Here is a 22,196-nt window from a genome sequence, read left to right on the forward strand (position 1 = left end):
TCAACGTCCGGATTAACAATTAGGCGTAGATATACTTAAAACATTTTGATCCAATTTCCAAAATCCGGAAATCATCAGGGTTGTTCCGAAATTTAATTTTCCGTCTTCCGGATAGAAACTTCGCCAATTGCGAAATAAAAATTTCTGGATAAGCACGTCAATAATGATTTAGCATATTATTTACAGGAATTAAATTTTTCAACAACCCTGCAAAGATGTTTTGTATTAGATGTAACACAGGATGTATTGTAAATCTATATAAACTAAGAATTGGTTTGATACATATGAAGAAAAGAAATTTTAAATGGTGAAAAAGAAAAGAACATAACCGCAGAATGATTCTGTACAATAAACTTTAATCTGCACCACGGATGGGTGAAACAGTTTCTCTTCAAGTTTTTTTTTCACATTCTCTGCGGGAAGCCCTTACGTGCCGACGACTGTGCGAAACAATAAGAGAGTACATCATAGTCTCTGGGTAATCGCACGTATCCTTCGTAGCACGTAATAATAATAATAATATTATTAATAATATTAATAATAATAATAATAATAATAATATTAGAATAAAGTACAGCGATTGAACGACGAATAATAATCGCGCACGCACACGCACACAGATCGTTTAAATTACAAGGTTGCGTAAAGGCACTACCGGTTAGAAGGATTGACGGCACGAGACGATCCTGAGGTTCCTAAGGGCTCGCGGCGTCGGCCGTGCGTCGTCGCGGCGCCACCCTCATACCTCGGTCCCGTCCTCGCCCTCGTCCTCGTAGAGCGGCCCGTTGGCGGATTTCTTCTTGGGCTTGGGGGGCGGCCGGGGTGGAACCTTGCGCCCGAGGGTGCCGCCGGCAAGGAAGGGCACGTCCATCTCGTCGGCCAACTTTGGGGGCCACTCGGGGGCACCCTCAGGGGCGGCCCTGTCGGTGGGGCTGGTGGCGAGGATGTTCGGCGTGCTTCGCTGTATCGCCGGATGAAAGTGTGCCGTCGGTGTGCCCGGGAGAGGCCGCCCCCGCATTCCCGAGGGTTCCGGACTCTTGTTAAGGGAGAGGACTGAGCTGCCGTCGGCGGTGGTGCGCAGGCCCAGGTTATCGTATACGGGTTCGAGGCCGTCGGGCGACGTCGGCGGCGCGCTGCTCCAGCTGGGGGCGCGGGGCCGTCTGGGTATCGTGACGTACCCGTGCCGCGGAAGCACTGGGGGCCCTGAGCTGTAGGGGGCGGCGCTGCGGTTGTGCGGTAGCGTCTTGAACCCAGGCGGATAAGCGGCGCCGGTTCCGGTCGGACTGAAGTTTCCGGGCTGCGAGGGTAGCCGCGAACTGTCGGGGGCGGTGGAAGCCTGGCTGGTCGGCGAGGCCCCGCGGCCCCCCGAGAAGGCGAGGAGGTCTGGAGGGTACTGCCGGTAGGTCGTGCCTCTCGGTAAGGTCGATCCCTGATCGAGTTCCGGCGTCGAGTGTTCCCTGTCGTCGTCTCCGACACCTCCAGCTGCAGGGCGTGCGACGAAGAAGAAGCGTCATCGTCGTCCCGTAGGGGTGGAAATAAAACAGAAAGAAAGGGGAAGAAAATTAATGTAGATAGAATGTAGGGGGCGCGAGGCCGGATTACTTGCTCGGGCATTGCCGCGAGATAAGCGATGCGTACTGACCGAATACTGATTCGCTGTCCAGGAGGATTTGGTTCAGCTCCGTCGTCTCGGTTCCATGGGAGGTCACAGACGGCGCGGCCTCGTACCTACGGGGTGGTTTGACCACGGGGTTGATCGCGGTTATCAGGGACTTCGTCGGGTCCCCGTTGTGCTCGATGGCGTTCGCCTCGGGGCTCTTCTCGTCCCGTCGAGACCGTCTCCGACGGCAGTAGCACGCGCAGAGCACGAGGGTCAGGAGGATCAGGACCAGGAGGGCGGTCAGCCCGAGGCCCAGGGCGAGATTCAGGCTGACCCCGGAGCCGTTGCTCCCCGCGACGTTGCTCAGGACGATCAGCGTCACGTTTCTCTTCTCCGAGCCACCCGGGCTGACGGCGTGACACTCGTACTCTCCCGAGTCGGCGTGCGTCGCTTTCGGGATCGTCAGGTTGAGCCAGCTCCCGGCCTCCGTCAGGACGTAGCTCTTCGTCTCCGCAAAGTAGCGTCGCTTCAAATTACTGAGCTCTTGCTGGCGTAGCCACCACGTGATCTTCGGCAGTGGGATGCCCGAGACGTTGCAGACCAGGGTGACGTCGCCGGGTCCGATTTCGACGAGGGGGGCAGGGCCGACGTGGAGGATGCTGGGGCGGCAGGCAAATTCGTCGCTCTTTATCCTGGGCCAAGTTCTCCCGACGAGGTTCGGAGGCTGGGCGCAGGTCGTTGGATCGGTATAGAAAGAGGTGTTCGTCAGCCAGTCGCGGAACTCTTTGAGGTGGCAGTCACACTTCCACGGATTCCCGTGCACCCCGAGACTTGTGAGTTTCGGGAGGTTCTCGAACATCTGCTTCCTCAGGTGGGTCAGCTTGTTGCCGTTAAGGGCGATCGTGTGGAGCTTGGGTTGGTTGACGAACGGGTGTTGCCCGATGCGCTCGAGCCGGTTATTCGACAAGTCGATCGTCTGGAGGAAGGTGTTGTTTACGAAAACACCGCTCTCGAGCCGCTGGATCAGGTTCGTGTTAAGAATCAGCATCCTGAGCTTGTCGGTCTCTCCAAAGGTCCTAGGGTGCAGGACCTTGATCTTGTTGTGTGACAAATCGATCTCGATCACGATTTTCAGACCGTTGAACGCTCCCGCGTCAAGCGTCTCTATCCCGCAATCGCGTAGCAACAATTTCTGCAGATTGTCGAGCTTCACGTCGTGGAAGGCGTCTCGACGCAGGCTGCCAAGCGCGTTTCCCGTCATGTCGAGGATCTGGATCTCCGATGACAGCCAGTTCGGGACGGTGGTCAGATTCAGCTGGATACACTCAGCCGATTTCTTCCCTGAGACCCATTTGCACTTGCAGGGTGCTTCGCAGACCCAGTCTTCCTCTCCGCCGCAGATTCTCGCACTCGCCAGCAGAAAGGCGACGAGAAGAACGATCGTCGAATCCATGGTTATTTGTCGCCCGGCTGTAATCAGAAAAGAAAACGAAAGGTCAGGTTACATTTCTGCTACAGCGATGCCATGTTTCTCCATTCACACCCCATAGGCGATGAGGGAATATCCTCTCCCCCTCTTTTCAGGCCTGTCACTGACGCTGGCACAATGCGCGAAGCCCGCCACCACACCAAAGCAAGAAAGAGGAACAGACCCTCCCAATTGCTGTTGCTGAAGGCTGGAGGAAATTTTCAAACCTGAGAGGCTTAAGCTTCGGATATTAACCGAAATGGTTTCGAAAAACGGGAAGGCGTTCCTCTCAGGATCGGGTGCGAAATATGATGGAAGGGCGAAGGGAGGGACCGAGTCGAGAGAGAGAGAGCGAGAGAGGGAGAGAGAGAGAGACTTGTACACCGCAGTAAATAACAAACGATATTATACCTCTCGAGAGCCGCCGCAAAGCGGTCTTTCGCTTTCCGTTTTTACTCTTCGCCCTCTCTCACGACGTTTCCACGAAGATAGCGATGATCAATAACGTCGATCGTGCTATGCATCCAAGTCTCGTTATTCCCGAGTTCTGTCAAAGGACAGGAGAAAAATTGCAGCCTACAGCTAGACATAATATTGAGAATACCACTGCAGTTGTTGCTTTTGCTGTACTCTGAGCTATACGCAATTACCCGTAACCCAGTTTCACCCATTGCTAACTATACTGTGAAGCTTGTCGAGTCAAAATTGAAATCAAGTTTTCAGCTAATTATATACGCAAGCATAATAGCGGGTGTGTCTTGTTCGGGGTTGCAATGGACACTCGGCCTTCTCCGATTACTAATTAATCAAAGACAGGAACGTTTGCAACGTTAGCATCAAAGGAAGAATGGGGTGAAACAAGAACTCGTACAAAGCAAGCGAAGGAGAACAATAAACGAAACGTAGGATAATGGAGACAGAATACAGGCCGAGCCCCTTCCAAGGGATGGCGAGCCTGAAATGCTCGAGTGTGAGTAGCTCGTCCTGGCAGTTATAAAATTTGAAGAAACCCCATGAACCACGATTATTATCGTCGTAGACGCGGATCGGCGGATCGATTTGTTCAAAGAAAGAGAACGAATCGCGACGAGTGTGAGGCGACGGGTTCCCATATGAATTTTTCCGATCCTGGATTTTAATTCCCGTTCCTCACCCCACAGGTGAGGCAATTACGAGGTGATACACGGCCGATCGAGCGGTTCTTGGATTTGTTGAACGCAACTTTGAGCAGCCGACAAGACTCGAAAGGCAGACGCAACGACCCCGGGGCACGCGACAACGTTTTAATTAAAGTTGACCGACGAAAACGGTTCCAGGGTGCGGGGGCGAGTGAGTTGCTGCTGGTGCCAGTGCGCAAAGTTTGCCCAAGACAAAGACGGAGGAAAAACCAACTCACCGTTTGCTTATGCACCCGCAGTTGTACACATCCCAACGACAAAGTAAGGAATATTAATTACTTGCCCCGGGCCCATTAATTAGTCAAATTACAGCTTGACTTTGATACCTTAAATTTGACCCGCGACAAAACTGTGTACGCGGTGAACTACGGTAATATGAAATACGTCCAGGAACTCGGTGTTTGGACAAGAAAAGTGCTGTTGGCCTAACTCTGTTATTCATGTACTACAATAGATATATACATGTATGTATGAATGTATATATACATATATATTTCGTACGTCTGTGAATACACGGAACTCAGCAGTTGGTTAATTGTATTTAATTCTGTCAGCAATTGGCACGAACGGTATAATCAACGGCTTATGTGCCATGCAGGGTGGTGTAGGCAGTGGCTCTCGAGAAGTGAAGTATTACTGTGTTCATCATCGCGGGTTACATACACCGGGTGAACGAGTGCAGAACGAATGAGTTACGAGGGTAGAAAATTTGCCAAGTGGGTATTGTGCGGGTTGTTGGAATAATTTTATACCTGCGGGAAGGGATTTTTCGCAACAGTGGTGGGTGCTATTTTTTACATCCCCAGATCGGCTCGCGTGTCAGTGTGTGTTTGTGTCACGCTGGAACGGTCTACTCGTAATTAATGGGCTCCTATGTAAAGCGGGGACTAATTACACCTGAGCGAGTAAAAATTCAATATGTAAATGAAAACATTTCTGCACATGGCGCGGGGCGTATCGTATCGTATCGTATCGTATCGTATCGTATCGCCTCCTTCTCTGCACAACCGGTTTTCCGTATGCCTCGTGCCATTAGCCCGCGTGCAGGGAATGGAAACAAGGAACATGATACAGCGAAGGGGACGTCAGCCTCGACCCCGGAACGCCCGGATAAAATTTGACGGTTCAACGGCGAAGAGCGTTAACACTCGGCGATAAAAATGATCAAGTTACGCTGGGGTGATCAAGAGGGTGAGAGTGGGGGTCAATCAACGCAGTTTAATGGCGAAAATAACGCGCATGTCGGTAGGGAAAAAAAAAATCACTTATCCCGAATTTTTCACGTCAAAGGTGATGAGCGTTTTGATGAAAAAAATGCCTCGCCGGTTCACGGTTCCATTACGAAACGACCGCGCAGTTTGAACGGGGGAGAAAAACATGCCAGAGAAGAAAAACAGTACGAAACAAAGCATGAGAAGTGATTTTTTCGATGAAAGTGAACGCAATTTTGGCGAGAGGAGACCCGAGGAGAATGTGAAAAATTGGAATACGTCGAGCCGGGTTATCCAGCAGAGATGTACCATATATACTGTATTAAATAACCGAAAAGCTGAAGATTGGTTTATTTTATTTTCATACATTTTGAACGAGGGGAAAAGACAAGGGGGCCACGATGGGATCAAATAAAGAATAATAAAAAATAAGATAAAAGCGTTATTACGGGTGCATGGAACGACGCAAATCCCAGGGACTCAGCGGGGAGTGGCGGCCATCGGAAGAAGTAGCGGAGGGAAAATGAGATCCCCGAATCCCGGGGCAGTTGCTTCGGGGGTTGGGGGTGGTCTCTATACCACGGCGAGTGTAACGACGACATTAAATCCGAAGCACTTTCTCTCGGAAATAAGGGGTTGCACGGAAAACGGGGCAAAGTGTGCTTTGCTCTCTTACACACAGCGTTTCGTAATCTCAAAATATGGCGAGCGACATTACCGTTTTAGGGTGCAGGTGTGTACGCGCATCAACGTACAACCTCCCGCACCTTGAATTTTGACCCAAAGTACCGCCGAAGTTAAATTAATAACATGTTTTATTATTGTATTAAACCCTGAGGTTTCCCGCCACTGTACCGGGGAGTAAATTAATAATTGAGGTTGCACCTCGGGGTCGGGATCATGTCGGCAAAACACCGCCTCGTATTTGTCATAGACGTATCTGAGCAACAAGTGTCTTTCTTTCCACTCCCATCGACGCCGGGATCAACGAGTAGCAACAACTTATTATCGGTAAACGACTTAGGGAGCGAAAAATGCCGGGGAAAAAATATACTGCAAATAACGGGAATGAAGAATTTACACCGTGTGTGCAGGTACTGCACTCAGATGCTAATCGTAATAAATAGCTACACAAGGGCGAGGGTGAAGGCGAGGGTCTATACCCACCCTGCCAGCCCGGCGTTGTTTCAGAGTTCCGCTTCACGCAAGAGTCTGCTGGATTAATAACGACCTGCATGCAGGACAGGATGTGGTGCAGGTATAGCTAGCTACTCGTGGCACAAGATTACGCTCGTTCATGTGAGCCGTGCACGATGCCGGGCGCCTTACTTTATATGCAGTGCAATAATGGAAAAACGATGTAGGAATTAGGCGAATTGTTTGAAACTAAAATAAAAGATGCATTGTTGCGAATCAATCGCATCCATTTTCCGAATGGAAATTCAACGCTCGTTACGTCGATTGAATCTAGTGAACGACAGAGGCTGCGAGTCTAGACCCCATTACGCCTCCATACTTTTTCCCGGAGTAAATATACACAAAGTATCTGGGTCGTTGCCTGACGTAAAGGGCATCGGAGGTAACCGGAATCGTTTGTTACGAGACGAAGTGACATCGGAGCTTATAAAGGGGGTGGAAATAGGACCGAAGCAGCTTTTGATCGAGGCTGGGGGTTGCTTAAATTTCTTCAGCAGCTCAGCACGAAGAATCGTGTAACACGTAACGTCTTCCGCAAACGAATTCCGCAGGCTTTATGAAACGTGGCTTGACTTCCGGACAAACGCAGCGCATTGATATCGACAACCAGAAAAGAACTGACGCGTGACACGCAGATATATTTTTCTTACGTTTACGCACGTCTGTAGCTGCGTGTGCGGGTCAAAGCCCCAGATTTTTACACAGATTTTACGATGCTTCGTCGACTCTCCTACACTTGAGGCTAAATTTTCCCCAGATAAATCGCGTGAAACGGGGTCGAGTTGGAAACGGTCGGCTCCCGGACGAGACAGATTGACGTTTTAAATTGCCTCCTTTGTTTCAGGGTAATTTATTGCGTCCAGCGAAAATATTTCTGCTCTCTACGTCAACTCAATTCCGCGGCATTTAATTTCGTGAAAAATTAAAATCCAGAAGCGACACGGCGATCGCGCTTGATCGAATCGCATTGTCATCGTCACTTTGTAACTCAGTGCTTCCCGGGTCTGTTATATACTTTGTTTAAACTTTACACCACCGCATATATCCGTTCCCCAAACACTCGCTACGCACACAATTGTACCGCGGAATTGATGCGATTCGAGGATTTTCGCCCGCGTGTATTATCCATAAATATACATCTACATTTCGCTCCTGGAAGAGCAAATACTCCGGAGGGTGCGTGACTTTTGTCACAAACGATCGGAGGGAGGTATGGTTGTTGATTCAAGGAAGGTAGGTGCATCAAAGCGGCCGCGATGTACATCGTGTTCTAATAGTTACAGTCGCAGTAGGTAGATACCTTCTCTATGTTCCTCGTGTTTCTGATTCGGAAAAGGAACACTAATTTTAACCGATATTTACACGAGGGATCGATTCTTCTGTCCGCGTTTAATGATGGAATGTTAAATTAGAATTACTACTAGAATTAGAAGTGGACTTACTACTGTTAAATTATAATTAGGTGTAAGTTCGGCCGAATGGACGTGCAACGTTTCATTTTTATCCAAGAACTTTAATCATAGTCATCGACATACGCGCTTGGCGAAACGATCGTTCACACAAAGTGTTACTCCGTGTTAACTTTTTCTTTCTGTCTTTGATCTGTGAACGTGAATAAAGCGAATAAAGGAATAAGCAGCATCGTCTGTTAACATGTAAAATGAGAATTTTCCGTCTTTCTTGAAAAGAAGTGATAAAATGAAAAATTAGAAGCAAGGGATGCAAGAGGATTGACGCACGTCTAGAACGTCAACGAAAAGCTTCATCCTCCTCAGGATTAATATTTATGAACGCACTTCATTGCTGACTATTAATAACAGACGCATAAAACCAATATGGGTAAGAGTTGAGTAAGAATGATTACAGAAAAAGTATGAAAACGACGTTTAATTTCACCCTTATCCATAATTCAGTTGAAAAATTTTCCACGGCTAGATTTTCCGCCTCCGTACCCCATCTTAATAAATAATAAGGCTCACTTGATCGGAAAAAATCGGATAACCGTTGCTGTACGAATGAGCAAACAAATAACTATATAAAAGACTTTTGTCCGCGTTATTTACCGCGTACCATGTGACGACGTTGGCAAAGCACTAAAACATCGACACCGACGTCACCGTTGAGACGCGAATGTCGCGTGTCGTTTATCGTCGCCTCACCTGCCACGGTACAGAGCATTTTGAGAGAGGTTTAGCCTGAGGCGATCTTTTTCTCCTCGGTATTCACGAGGATGAAAAAAAAAAAAAAAAACGGACGGTTCTTCCTTGAGCTGGTCCGACTCCCGAATTTGTACGAGTTTTATTCATCCCCTTACCGACATTCCTCTGATATACCATCCTAATCGCACCCTTTCACAAGAGACGAAAGGAAAGGCAAAGAAGCGCCACTCAATCGGTTCGTTACTTTTTTCAATTTAACCGTAAGGGGAGTTTGCCCTTTCGTATACCAGAGGTGTGTAATACGGAATTAGAATTCGTTTTTGATTTCTTCTTTTACTTTCGACGGTTTTGCATACTCCCTCTGTTACTTTCTTACCTCGCTCTCTAGTTTGATGTAATTAAATATACGCGATATGTTAATTACCGAGGAATACATTACGCGCCCTGCAGAGGGGCTCGCGGTGCTTCGGCTCCAACCACGGTGTGCGGCTCTCGTGACTGCCGAAGGTGGGAGCGGCTGCCCCCGTCTTCCAGGTGGGTGGCGTTGGTGGCCTACCTGCCGCATCGACCGCGGAAACTCTACAATGCCCCTCGTGCCGCATCCAGCATTAGGAGAAGCCTGAAGTTAGTCGATCGCCCGAGAGCGAGTTGGCAAACTTGGTCGTGGCCAGGCAGACCATTCCTCATATCGACTAGCGAGTCGTTAGTGTACAGCCACGTTATATGCAACGTGTAAATCGTCATCCCGTGTATCTCTCGACCACTGGAAGGCTCGCCCAACGACCAACTTCGTCCATCACCAAAGATCCCGAAACTCGGAGATCTACCGACGACGTTGGGTCTCGGGCGGGAAACCTTATCGAATGCGGTGAAACCGAGGAGAACCGGGAACTCCGTCCTGACCCCAGGAACTCTAGCCAACACGCGTCGTTCTAGCGGATCAGTCTAAACCCGGAAATACTTCCTCGATAAATTGAGACTAGAAACTTGAAGCAAGGAACTTGGAAAGCAGGGACAAATGGGACGCAGTAGGTGCTTTGATGCGTTGAACGGACGCCGTACGATCTCACTACTGAAAAATAAACCTTCCTCGTGTTCCCCTCCCGCCCCGAAAGTGAAAACATGTTTGCGGAAGAAGCGTTGAGCCGTGACTCTCGGTGGACGAGAGCCGGCTTCAGGCTCGATTATCCAGAGGTTCAGGAATCGCGGAATCAGTGTAAGGGATTCAAAGGATACAACGCCGTTCCCGGTTAGGGGATAAGTCAGGGTGCTGGTTGGACGTCGCGGGAGAAGTGGAGGAGGAAGGTAGAGAGATTGGTGGCTAGGATGGGTATCTCAGTTCCGGGCTTCAAGTTTGGTTGTTCTTGAGGAGGTCATTCCGGAAATTCAAGGAAATAGCTCCGAGTTCCCAAGGATGTATATCCTCGGTGTAAAACGGCGTAGAGATATATAGAGAAATGGAGAGAGGGCGAAAACAACTCCGGTGTATAATTTGTCACGGCGGAGAGAGAGAGAGAGAGAGAGAGTTAACGTTCAGTAGAACCAGTATTTACCTCAGCTCCTTGCACGGGGTTAAAATCGCGCGACAAAGCGTCGGTAGGTATAAACCTAGACCATCATAGATATATATCACAAACGCAAACGCGTATGTATTTATAATGCATAGGAACAAGTGGAGGGTAGCTAAGTTTTTGCGATCGTTAAAGGAATGTTCAAGTTTTCCAGTTCTACACGGCACCACCGACCGAAGATTGTAAACCGTTCCAGCAACGACCGTTCCGCGGGTCGTTAGGGGTGCGACACTGATGACGGTACAAAAAAAGCAAGCAGCTGGTGGGGTAGGAACAGAGTTGAAATATACAAATTCCTAGAGGGTATAAAAGCGTGTTACGTCTGCGGGGTGGAAGAAAATGTGCGCGCGCATGAATCGAGAGGTGTCAGCGTATCTCGGCCGTTTGATCGGGGGTAATTTTGTCGGATCATATGATTTATACCTTTCCATAATTCGGCGACGAGACGGCAATGCGGTGCCGGCGAAGAGACCTGACGAAACGCCGTTCGAATATTTTCTTCTTCCGCCGAACGCGATGGTCCTATTGATTCGTTTCCCTCAAAGGATCCTCGTGGCTTCCAAGGCGGGAGGAGACGAGGCCAATAATATCGGTTCGATCGGAGGACGAGCCGGTACGAGAAAAAAGTTAATGGTGCCAAGTCCTGATCGAAGGCTAAACCGTACACAGTACAGAACCGACAATATATCCACGATGCCCACCTCCCACGGAGAAAGCGGCGGCGCTGGTGGAAAAGAAAGTTCTTTCGAGCTCAATACTTCAATTCAAATTGACCATTCTACTGCCAATATAAAGGCAAGCCTTTATTCGATCGAGCCCAAGCGCCGACTGCCGCCGGCTATACCTGAGACATCGAGATTTGATTTCACTTTGCGAATGGAAGGACGTCGTTCGCCGAGCCAAAGTCCGTCAAAATCTCGGCACGCGCGACGTAATGACGACAACCGTCGAAGAAGGTGCGATTCATTGGTGAACAGGAACGCAAAGCCTTTACTTTCCTGGTCGAAACATGAACTCCTCTAGGTGTTCGGGTAAAGGTTAACCGGAGGATGGTCGGCGTCGATTATTCGCGACTCTTCGAGGTCTCAAAGTGTTCGACCTGGAACGGCGTAGGCGTAATAGAAGCGATGACATCGATCCCCAGGAGAAAGGTAAAGAAGTCCTAGTTTTCGTCCAGTCGCAACTGCGGAACGATTCCGAGATGCGATGAGTTGTTCCGGCGAAACGCTATGCGGGAAATTTCTCTTCTTCTCCTGCAGCGCCGGGAAATGGAAAGACTGTTTTCTGCATAATGGCGTATGCAGTTGCTCCAATATCTTACCCTATAACTCGAGGCCTGCAGACAGTTAGTTCCCGCCGCCAGGTCAGGTCGCAATCTCGTGATTCGGCACCTGCGCATTGCCATTTCATTCCGCCGAGTATCACGCCGTCGAATCCCGGTCGACTGAAATTGCGCGACGACCTTTTGGGAGTCGAATTCCGATTACAGCCCGCACTTCAAGTCGTTTTTACAGTTAGTGGACGCGAGATAAGTTGCCCATTTCTTTTCCACGTACGTGTGTACCTATAACGAAAACCCGACTGCGAATTATATAATATGTATACGTTATGTTCAACCGTAAATTGGAAACGGAAGCGGGTCTAATTGTGAACTCAAATTACCGACTGATGGAAGTTCGGGTTAGGGTTGAACCTCGCGGAGTTTCTAAACCCCATGAGCCCAACTTCTCCGTCGCGTTTCATTGCCAAGTATACGGGTATAGTTTCTCTCTCTCTCTGTTGCTTTTATTTACAATTATTTGTATCTCTATTTATTTTTATTTTATTCTTACTGACGCATTTTACCATATAGATTATTTACTTTTAATTCCTTTATTCGATATGTAGTTGGTAACTTGTGTCGTAATCTTTTCCTGACGCTATGTTAATATATCCTATCTATTTTCTGCCTGTTCTATCTACTTCTAGAATTCTAATTTAATTTTAGTCTAATTCTGTGTTCTGTCCACTATTCAACTGTATTAATGCATCGCCTAAGGGGACTTGTTCTAGGACGAATAAACGCTTCTTTCTCTTTCTGTCATTCATGCTGAGCTTGCCTCTTTTTCTTTACTCTTTCTCCTTTCTCCATTCTCCTTTCTCCCCACTCCCACCTGCCACCCTTCCTCTCTTTTTCACGAACGTGTGTAGACTCGGCCTAAGCACACTCCGTTAATGTTTTACGCGCGGCACATTTGCGGAGCTGATTACCCCCCTGCCAAATGAATTCCACGCCAGGGAATATAAACATTAGCGATCCCTACCCCGGCGAAAACGGACGCCACAGTTTTTTCCCCGTCCATTTCTCTCTATTTGTTTTATTTTACCCATTTTACGTTTTTCCTTTCTTTTTTTTTTAGTTTTTTTTTTTATTCATCCTCACCACAAAACACTGATTTTATACGATTCTCGTTATAGCGTGATGCTGGTATTTGTCAGATTTCGTATCGACAGACGAGGACGAGGGACACGATGAAGCCGCTCTTTCCTCCGATCGCGGTCACACTATGTCAAATAATGCAGGAACTACTGCAGATATGCATTATAGACTCAGCCGTATTGCGGATAAGATGGGAGGATATTTTATAAAAACTTTTCCTTTAATTGATAATAAAGGAGCGGCGGATGCAGGGCAGTTGGGTAGGGTAGGGTAGGGTAGGGTAATCGTAGCCCGGATATAATACAGAAATTATTGGAAAAGTTAAAAGTATAAGTTGGTTGGCAAGTTATGAATGGTTAAATATGATAATGGCCAAGTATACAATGGCCGTACCAACCAACCAACCAACCAACCAACCAACCCACCTACCCCCAACTTCTTCTTCTTCTTCTTCTTCTTCTTCTCCTTTTTCTCCTCTCGGAGTATTGGAATTGAAAAATCTTTAACGTTATCGGAGAAAGTAACAAAGTGTATGTATATAGAAAATTGGTAAACGATCAAACAGCTCGGTCAAATAATATTGGAGGCTCATTTTCCGGCAGGTTCCAGACCAACGAACCACCACCCACGCGTGACCCCAACTCATCCCCTTGCGAGTTAGTTAGAGACTAGAATTCATTAATCCTCCCGCATGTTTTACGTAATAATGTATATAGATTATTTTTTGTTCGACATATCAAACAAAATTTTTGATAGGGACTGAAGAAAAAAATATTCGTTAAAAAAAAATCACTCTAGTATACATATACATTGTAACCCACGCACGTGCGAATAGGTAAAAGTATGCACATAATAATGTATCTACTTATCGAAAAAGCTTTTATCCCCCTGATGTGTGTGTCTAAATTAAATTCGTCCGCTCGTCCCCAGTGATGCCGGTAGGTATGTATGTGGCGCAAAATACTCACGCATATCGCTCCCTCGAACTTTTATTTACCCGCGGGAAATTACCATTTTAAGTACCCGCCACCCCGTGCCAGAGTGGGGTGGTAGGTCGGTGGCCCTGCAAGCACTCTCCTCCCCTGACTGTAGAATGGCCGATAATTGCAGTTATGGACGATAAACGATTCGATACAATTACTGGAATCCATCAAACGAATATACGTCACTCGGCGCATTGATTTTAGTAATTACTGTTTGTAATTCTCGTTTTTTTTTTTTTACTGTTTCATCAAGAAATTATGCCGGTAATGGACATACATACCATCGACGCGACGCACTTGTTTAGCAGGTTACAAAATTCCCGTCACGTAGTTGAACAGAGTCAGAGATACTTGCGATTACTTTTTCAACTATTTTCCCAAAACTATTTAAGAATTCCAGAAGCGGCGAGCCCGCCGTAGAAGGACGAAGAGGTAGAGGAGGAGAATGAGGAGGATGAGGAGGAGGAGGAGGACGTGGGTTCGGTGTACAAAGGCGTAGTGTAATCTTTGCATCTTCTCTGAACGTTATTTAGCCCGAGGGAATTGCAATTGCTAACAAAGACCGAGCAGCTTTACCCCGTTGCTGTAGTAATAACAGCGCAAACATACAAACGTGCACATGCTCGGAGAAAAACTGTGGATTTATCTTGGCATAGAAAAAAGGATTCCACGGCTGGTACCTACTCCGCAGGAAAAAAGCGGAAGTAGAAAGATACATTCTCTTATCACATCCTCGCGGCCATGAACGACTCTTCTTCCGGACCCGGTCATTGATCGAAAGTCATTTAATCATGAAGGGCATCATCCATCCTGTGGTGACTATAATAAGTCTTGTTGTTCGTGCGCCCAGCTCGGTCGCAAACGACTTTAGAGATTAGTCGTCCACTGCTTACAGAGAGCACTAAGAGAGCAAACACCAGGCCGGCTGCCGGCAGCCCCAAAGGATTTCGTGGACGATTGAGGTTGACGCTGGCTCTTTAGCGCTGAAGCTCGACTGGATGGAGAAAGGATTCGAGCTTATAATATCCACCTCGGTCATTAAAGCTGCCCGCAACCAACACCACGTCGACATTTCATTGTTATCATTCATCATCATTATCGGCGTTCTTATAAATAGACACTGGCTCACGGCTAACAATCTCCCTTTTTCGTCTTCTTCTTCTTCTTCTTCTTCTCGTGGCACCACCTCCAGACTTCACTTATCTTCAGCCAGGGTTGGACTGGGAATTAAACGCATGACCGCACGATTTCGCCGTCAGTCATGAGTCAGCCGACGAAATATCATACCCATCTACGAATCATCAATCATGTAGAGTTTACACAATCGGTCGGGTGAAATAGTTGGATGTCCTCTCCTTGTCACGCGTCGTTAGCTCGTCGAGAGAATTCAACACGCGCCCAACTCCCTTTTCCCGATTCGGAAAGGTGAGCAATTCCTTTACACGGAAAGCCAACCTTCGTTCTGACTTGTCGAGTACCGACCGTATACGTTTCGTGCTCAGGACACGAAATGGAACGGTAATTATACCCACCATTCAATGCCAATTCTATAATATCCACAATCGTTGAGATGTCAACGGCAGTCATTTCTGCGAAAATCAGCAGGATAAACCCAACGTTTTCACCAATGTATTATCGATGGCACTAGTAAGAGCTTAAGATAATCATTCGAAAGCACATTATCCAAGGGAACATTTCACCATATTCCAAAACAGCTACGTACGTTTAGAAATAGCTAAAGCAGCGAGTGAAGCTAATTGGATTCATAATTTACATTTGAAGCTGCAGAATATTGGCGTGCAAAAACTGGATAATTCGGGCAAACACATTGGTTCTGGGATTACACACGAACAATGCATCAACATCCTGGTGGGTACACAACATAAACAAGTCCCGACCGAAGGTATCATTATCGTGGTTAAAAAACGATGTGAGAGGTAATATCACAATAATTGTGTATATATACGTTATTGCATGATTCGCGTGACTGTAGTGCATTGTCTGGATTAAAATAAATGTGATAATAAAAGGGCACCACCGTCGCCGCCAGCAGTATCAGAAACAGCAGGTGTGCACAAGGGATTTCAAAGGTCTGGGAGTAGAGTGGAGATTATACATATATAGCGGGAGAACTCTACTGCAAGGCAAACAATTGAATATCGCGCGGTGTGCCCCAATCGACAAATTCTATTCAAACGCCACTCCCTTCTTCTTGCCCGTCCTCCACCCTTCGGAGGTTGTAAGTTTTCTTCGAGCTAAACTTTCGTCATAAATAAAGATGGGAGGTATCCATGGAATCTAGGGGTGTGCGGCACTGCAGAATCTCGGCGCGTGCAAACAAATTATACAGTTTGCTCACCGCTAACGAGATTGCTTTGTCTCTCTCTCTTTCTCACTCCCTTTCTCTATTCCTCTTTCCCCAAATTGCTCAACTTGATCTGCTCTCATATTGATATACGGTACAGGTAAACGCGTCCGAACCGAAACCCGAAACTTTTCTCTCTTTTCATTTCAATGATCATTAATGTGATGAAATATTCACACAATCTTCAATAACCTCATACGTTATATCGAAAATTTCTGCCACAGGTTGTTCAATTACGTATGATTCACTGCAATGTTAGCCGGCGATTTCGCACTCAAGTATATCCACGTACCTGTTTTACGATCAACCGATACTACGGCACACTTGAATCACCAATTTGATCACCCTCTAAAACGTAAACAATCTGCACTATCTACCTGACCATCAGCCAAAATCAATTGTCAGAACTTGAACTTAGCCATAAATAATACAAAATCGATTCATTCCACGATTGGTTGTTCATCAAAGTCTACAGGTTGATGTTCACGATCCCAATGATATGATCGTTTCAGTCATTTCAAAGTCAGTTGTTCCCTCGTGACATGGCGGAGAATGTGATGTCGGTTCACGACAGAAAAAAAAAAAAAAGGAAAGATGCGTGTCCTCGATAATTCGAGAGAAAATTGGAACTCGCCTTCCCTTTTAATCCTTACTTTGCTACAAGGCGAATGGGAGCCTTAACGGTGTATATTACGGACAACTGATACCTCGAGCGATAACGATGTTAACTCTGCACTGCCACACGCAGCAACGTGAGGGGTAGAGCTGCAATGGCTCGCTGGACGAGGCGAAGGTATCCCTGGGGGACTCGCGTTTGGCTGTTAATATGGATACCATGTCGATACACACCTGCTGGCTTCCCCAAGCGAGATAGAGAGAGAGAGAGAGACTTACGATTAGACATGCAGGTTACGCTTGTACCTTTGTGTGGTCCTTGGAACTGTGATCAGGAGGATCAGGATGAACGCGAAGGAAATTTGTGAATGTTACAATTTTAGACTGAAACGAGACTCGATGCAAGAGCGATGTGAGTTATTGATCAAAATATTGAAGAGGGACTCCCGACACCGAGGTTATAATTGCCGGTCGATACGACGTTGAAAGGTTGAAAGGGTGAAATTCGATTGGCCGATACGAGCCGCAGCACAACATCAGAATGTATCGATGGAAGAACATATAAGTGGGAGCTGCGGCGAGTTTTCAACAAAGCCTGTCTACTGTCTGGGGGATGTTTTCAACTTTTTGAAATCCCCGAAGGATGTAGTATATAAGTAATCCGTGATGGCGCAGGTCGAAAGGATTGCATATAAACTTTTCAAATAAGACCGTCTTCAATAAATCTGGAACGCCTTGGGCTCAGCTTACTCTCTCTCTCTCTCACTCTCTCTCTCCTTTGCCCCGGTATATTCCAAGATATCTGATATTGTGAAGAGTATATTATTACGCACGTAAGAAGCCCACCGAACTTGAGCCACTGTACACAAGTCGTTACAAACAAGTTTTCCGAAATCATCCCCTTCGTCCTCCCCCATCCATCCATCGCATTTTTCGGCATGTAAATATTACTTGTCCATGAGTGTACGATACGTAGAACTTACGCTTACACTTCCAATTAGAGAATCCGATATCACTATGTCATCATCACAAGCACCACCACAACTGGGAAAGAAATAGGAAGCAAGAAAAATTATCCCTCTATCTGTCTACGGCACCTCGCGAAATTTTTGAAAAATTTTTTCATCGTCGCTCGCGGTTTAAGTTTTCTCATATTCGCATATGTACACTGAGAGAATACATTTTAACCCAGCGCCCTTCGACCAACGTGCTCGAGAATTTCGCGATATAATAAAGTTGATATATAGAAAAAGATTTATCGTCAGGCATTTGGCAGAAAAGGAAACAACGTACCGGGGAGGGGATTGAAAAGGGAAAACAAAAAATTATAAATACGAAAAAACGAATAAAATGCTTCACGCGAATCGCGCTGCGGTAGCCCAGCGATAAACCGCGGCGTAACATACCTTCTAATTTAGCCCCGTTGCCTCAACCCATTGAACAACAATTCTGCACCCACAACAGTCCCGGCCAGCCTCCCCCCCCCCTCCGCCCCCTCTTCCTAACCACGATGGCTAAGTTATAAGTGAGCGAAATAACAATAAAAATGAAAATGAAACGCGGCGTTTCACCGAACGATGTTGTATACATTTTGTACACCGCGTTAAAGCAGGAACTTAATTTTCCTCGTATTATTTAAATGCGCGGACACAATTGTGGGCGTTTCTACACCCCGTGTTAATACTTCACCGTATTCGACAAATTGTTTGGCCCCCGATGCTTTTCTTTCTTCTTCATTTCACACTAATAACATCGGGAAACTAAAGAAAGAGACAATTATAACGGATAATTAGAGGTCGGCCGAAATTCGCAGATGCCTTACACGCCACGAGAGGATCGAAGATCGTATCTTTAGATCTTGACTGATCGTAGACAAAGTGTCCATTTTATATTCTCATTTAGCGGCAAACCCGAGCGACGGATCAATGCTATGAAAGTACGTTGTTACGAGGCCCCTTCGACCGGTTAAATTTCAGCGGGAGAAAGATCGGTTCGAGACGAAGATCGGTGGCGGTCGAACCTCGAGACGTATCATATGTCTTCGGAACGACCTCAAGTTAGCCCCGAAGCTTGGCCTTCTCTTCTCGATCCGACGCCGAGTCGAGGATGATAAAAGAGGGATCGTCGCTGTCTTTTTCGCCACTTCGAGATTATTTTTACACTATTTCCCATGTTTTCTTTTCCTTCTTAATCCTTTTTTCTTTCCTTGCCAAAGCTTGAATCTGACCCCGCTTTTATTTGCTCGCGAAATTAGATGCTGGAAGCGTGCGAAACTGACCTCCGCGTTTCGCCGCCGTGTTTCTTATCGCTAATTTTCCTCCTTCCTTCTCCCGCGCCTCTATTTCAGCGAAATGGTCGAAGAACGCTCGGTTGCAGTAGGGAATTTTCCAGCCCCTTTATTCCCGTCCCTTTCATCCATCCCACAACCGTCCGAACGAACCACCCACCCACCCTCTGCACAGCCCTGGTGAAACCTTAGCCTTGCTTCCATCTTGTTCCCCGGAAAACCCCCGTGAGATTTACGACGGGCTCTCAATAGCTTCGAAGAGCCATTGGAAGGGTGTCAAGCCCCGAGTAAATTGTAGACATTTTTTTTCGGCCTAACACGCGTATAAGCTGCTAGATGCTGAAACGAATCACGTGAATTCTGGGTTTTGTTTTGATGAGGTAAGGGACGAGCTAAATTGACGGTGAAAATTTCTATACTAGAAAAGGATAAGGTCGATCATAATTCTGCCTCGTCTAACCTCGAGAGGTGAAACAGCGAGCAAAGCTAAACACACCGAGGGGGCGACCAATCCGGATGTAAGTTTGGGTGGTAGTAAGAAAAAGTCGACGGTCACGAGTCGATTGTGCAAACAGTGGGGACGATAACAAAAGACAAACTTTGACGCTCGCGGTTTTCACCCACCACTACTCTCCACTCACCTTTTATTTCCTGCAGACACAGCTATGGCCCACTAACTCGGTCAGGTCTGGCTGGCTCTCTCTCTCTCTCTCGTGGTTGATCCTGCAATAATAAACCTCCGGGTAAATAAAATGAAAGCCATAACGCGAAAGGGAAAAAGAAAGAGGTGAAAAGCAAAAAAAAAAAAAAAACATATAAAATACAGAAGCACGGACCAAACTTGGTAACCGAATCACAAGACCCGAAAAAGCCATGACTAACTCCAAAGTAATCAAATTCGAGTCGCCAATCAGACGATACCTCAGACCGACCGTTCGTAACGCAACCGACGAATTCGAGTATTCCAACGAATCACATCTAGTCACATTCTCACTTTCCGGTTAAGAGTGTGAAATGTAATTATACCCGCGTTGTCGTATAATTGTAATTAATACATAAATATTGGCACTTGACACTGCAAAGTGTTGGAAACATCGAACGGCAAATACGAAAGGAAAAGAATAGCTTGGGAATATTTACCGAGACTAAATCCGGCCGCTTTGTATCGGGGAATAACAGTAAAAGCAGCAATAGCTGAAAGGATTGCGTTAGGTCCCGCAGACCAGAGTACAAGTGGATCGAACACTCATTTGATTAGAGCGTTCATTTCGGGTTCGAGGAATTGAAACGGTCTGCTCGACGCCATCAGTGTTCGGGTCGACTGGATATCGGATTGTTCGAACGACGTAATCAGGCCGACTAACTCGAGCTGGTGGAGGATTTGAAGAAAGGCGGTAACACGGCCCAAAGCACGCGTTTAAAGGTCTTCCGCCCCTAATTTGTTCGGAATAAACGATGGCAGTCCGTTCACGACGGGACGAACGGCAAAGAGTCGGACAAAGAAACGTTCTCGAGGAATGAATAACTCGGACCGAGCAGACTTACGTTTCAAGATATGCAAAAACAAGGTAATAGTATTCCGGGATAACGAAGGACCCATCAATCAACCCCCGTGGAAACCAAGGTTAATCGCCGTCGTATCTGCGAATACGCGCAAATTCTCACTAGTTTCTCGACGAGGCATTTGCAGAGCTCTCGCCTCTATAAATTCAAGCCCGTGTTAAGGGGTGGAAATTTTTGCTCAAAATAGGCCTGCGCCCGGGTATTTTGCGCATACCAACGGTGTCTGGGATCTAGGTCTCTCGGTTCATCTACGGGGCGCATCCATCTACAGGGGCTAAGACAAATTAAATGTCCGGAATAGAAGCGAGGGTTGATGCCGGGCAAGCTCAGCGCGCGGTTTGACTCCGGCCGGGGTTAAAAAGGGTAGTTCGCGGATTATGCATGTAGGAATGGGATGCGAGCCTGGGAAAATTTTCGCCAAGGCTTACAAGACACTTTTAGCGAAACTCCTTAATGTTTCTTCTTTGACGCCTTTGGGCTGCCTGCAACCCTGCGGAGTACTTCGCGCGAAAATTACACCAGAGCGAACGTACCTCTCTGCAAATGACTCGGCACACGGAGTTCGCTGGGATGCAAAGACTTTGATCAAGATAAAAGAGAAATCGGTGCCGGATCGTATAGGTGTTATTTGTCGATTGGTTGGTAAAAGTGATTTCGTGATAATACTCGATGTCTGAATTCGCACAGAAACGTGAACTTGCAACCGCTTTCGACATCGACAATTCCAAAATTTTCGGGGCCTCCGCGAGGTCTAAGGACGAAACGAGTGACCGTGATGAGATTGAACTTGTTACGCAGTTTCAATACGCCTTGATACACAAGTTACGTAAGACTGAGATCCGTAACGGTGTCACCAAAGTTTGGCTACGGTAGGGTGGATTTCCTCGAGTCTCTCCGTAGGGTTTCCTGAGGGTGGTTTCCGCCCTCGTCCTGCGTGTCAGGGGTCGTCCTCCCGTCCTCCTGTCTCTCGAACGGATGCTCACTCCTCGGGACCACTTGATCCGCTTGACGGAAAAGACAGATAGCACCAAGCAGACAAGTGAACATTTATAATGCACGCTGCTCTTGGCTGCAAATTTATTTAGATGTAAGCCTTCTTATATGCCTACCTCGGGACGAAGATCCGTGGTAAGCCAGCCGAGCGGCTTACCTCTGATTTATCCGAAATTCATGGATTTCGAGTTAAAAGTTCACTCCGGGGTTTCCAAAGCTCTCGTTCCTCTCTTGTTGCAGCCGCCAGTAACGGGCGCTGGATTTTCTCAACAACAAGGCTCTGGCTAACCGAGCTGAGTTTGTCCCCTCGCACTTCGCCACTACTGGTACTTTAAGCACGTGGCGTAGGTACGCGGGGATAAACGCTCTCCAGCGGAAATGGCCGATCACAACTAAAAGCAGATTTGGATCACTACACGGTCTTCGAACTTGAAACTCGAAGCTGAAGGCTTTCAGCTTACCCACGACGTTTCCCACTTTCATTTAATTCGCAAGGTTGAACCGAGGCGAAAAAATCCTCAAGTAAATTTTGCCAGTTCTCTATATATTCCAGGTGGGGAAAAGTAAGGCTACAGTAACTTATTTAC

The 22,196-nt window shown here is 47.1% G+C and overlaps 1 protein-coding gene across 2 annotated transcripts in view; it reads right to left on the reverse strand.

Annotated features, from left to right (window-relative positions):
* Window positions 1–543: 543 nt before the first annotated feature.
* Window positions 544–22,196, reverse strand: part of LOC124412368 (leucine-rich repeat-containing protein 24) — a 98,230-nt gene continuing 76,577 nt past the window's right edge. For both annotated transcript variants that reach the window (XM_046892181.1, XM_046892182.1), the window contains exons 2-4: window positions 19,695–19,776; window positions 1,643–3,070; window positions 544–1,482 (exon numbers count right to left, since the gene is read on the reverse strand). In XM_046892181.1, the coding sequence (XP_046748137.1) occupies window positions 740–1,482; window positions 1,643–3,053 (2,154 nt within the window). In that variant the 5' untranslated portion in view covers window positions 3,054–3,070; window positions 19,695–19,776 and the 3' untranslated portion in view covers window positions 544–739. The remainder of the gene's footprint in view (window positions 1,483–1,642; window positions 3,071–19,694; window positions 19,777–22,196) is intronic.

The sequence above is a fragment of the Diprion similis genome, chromosome 11 (assembly GCF_021155765.1).
Source record: "Diprion similis isolate iyDipSimi1 chromosome 11, iyDipSimi1.1, whole genome shotgun sequence".
NCBI classification, from domain to species: domain Eukaryota; kingdom Metazoa; phylum Arthropoda; class Insecta; order Hymenoptera; family Diprionidae; genus Diprion; species Diprion similis.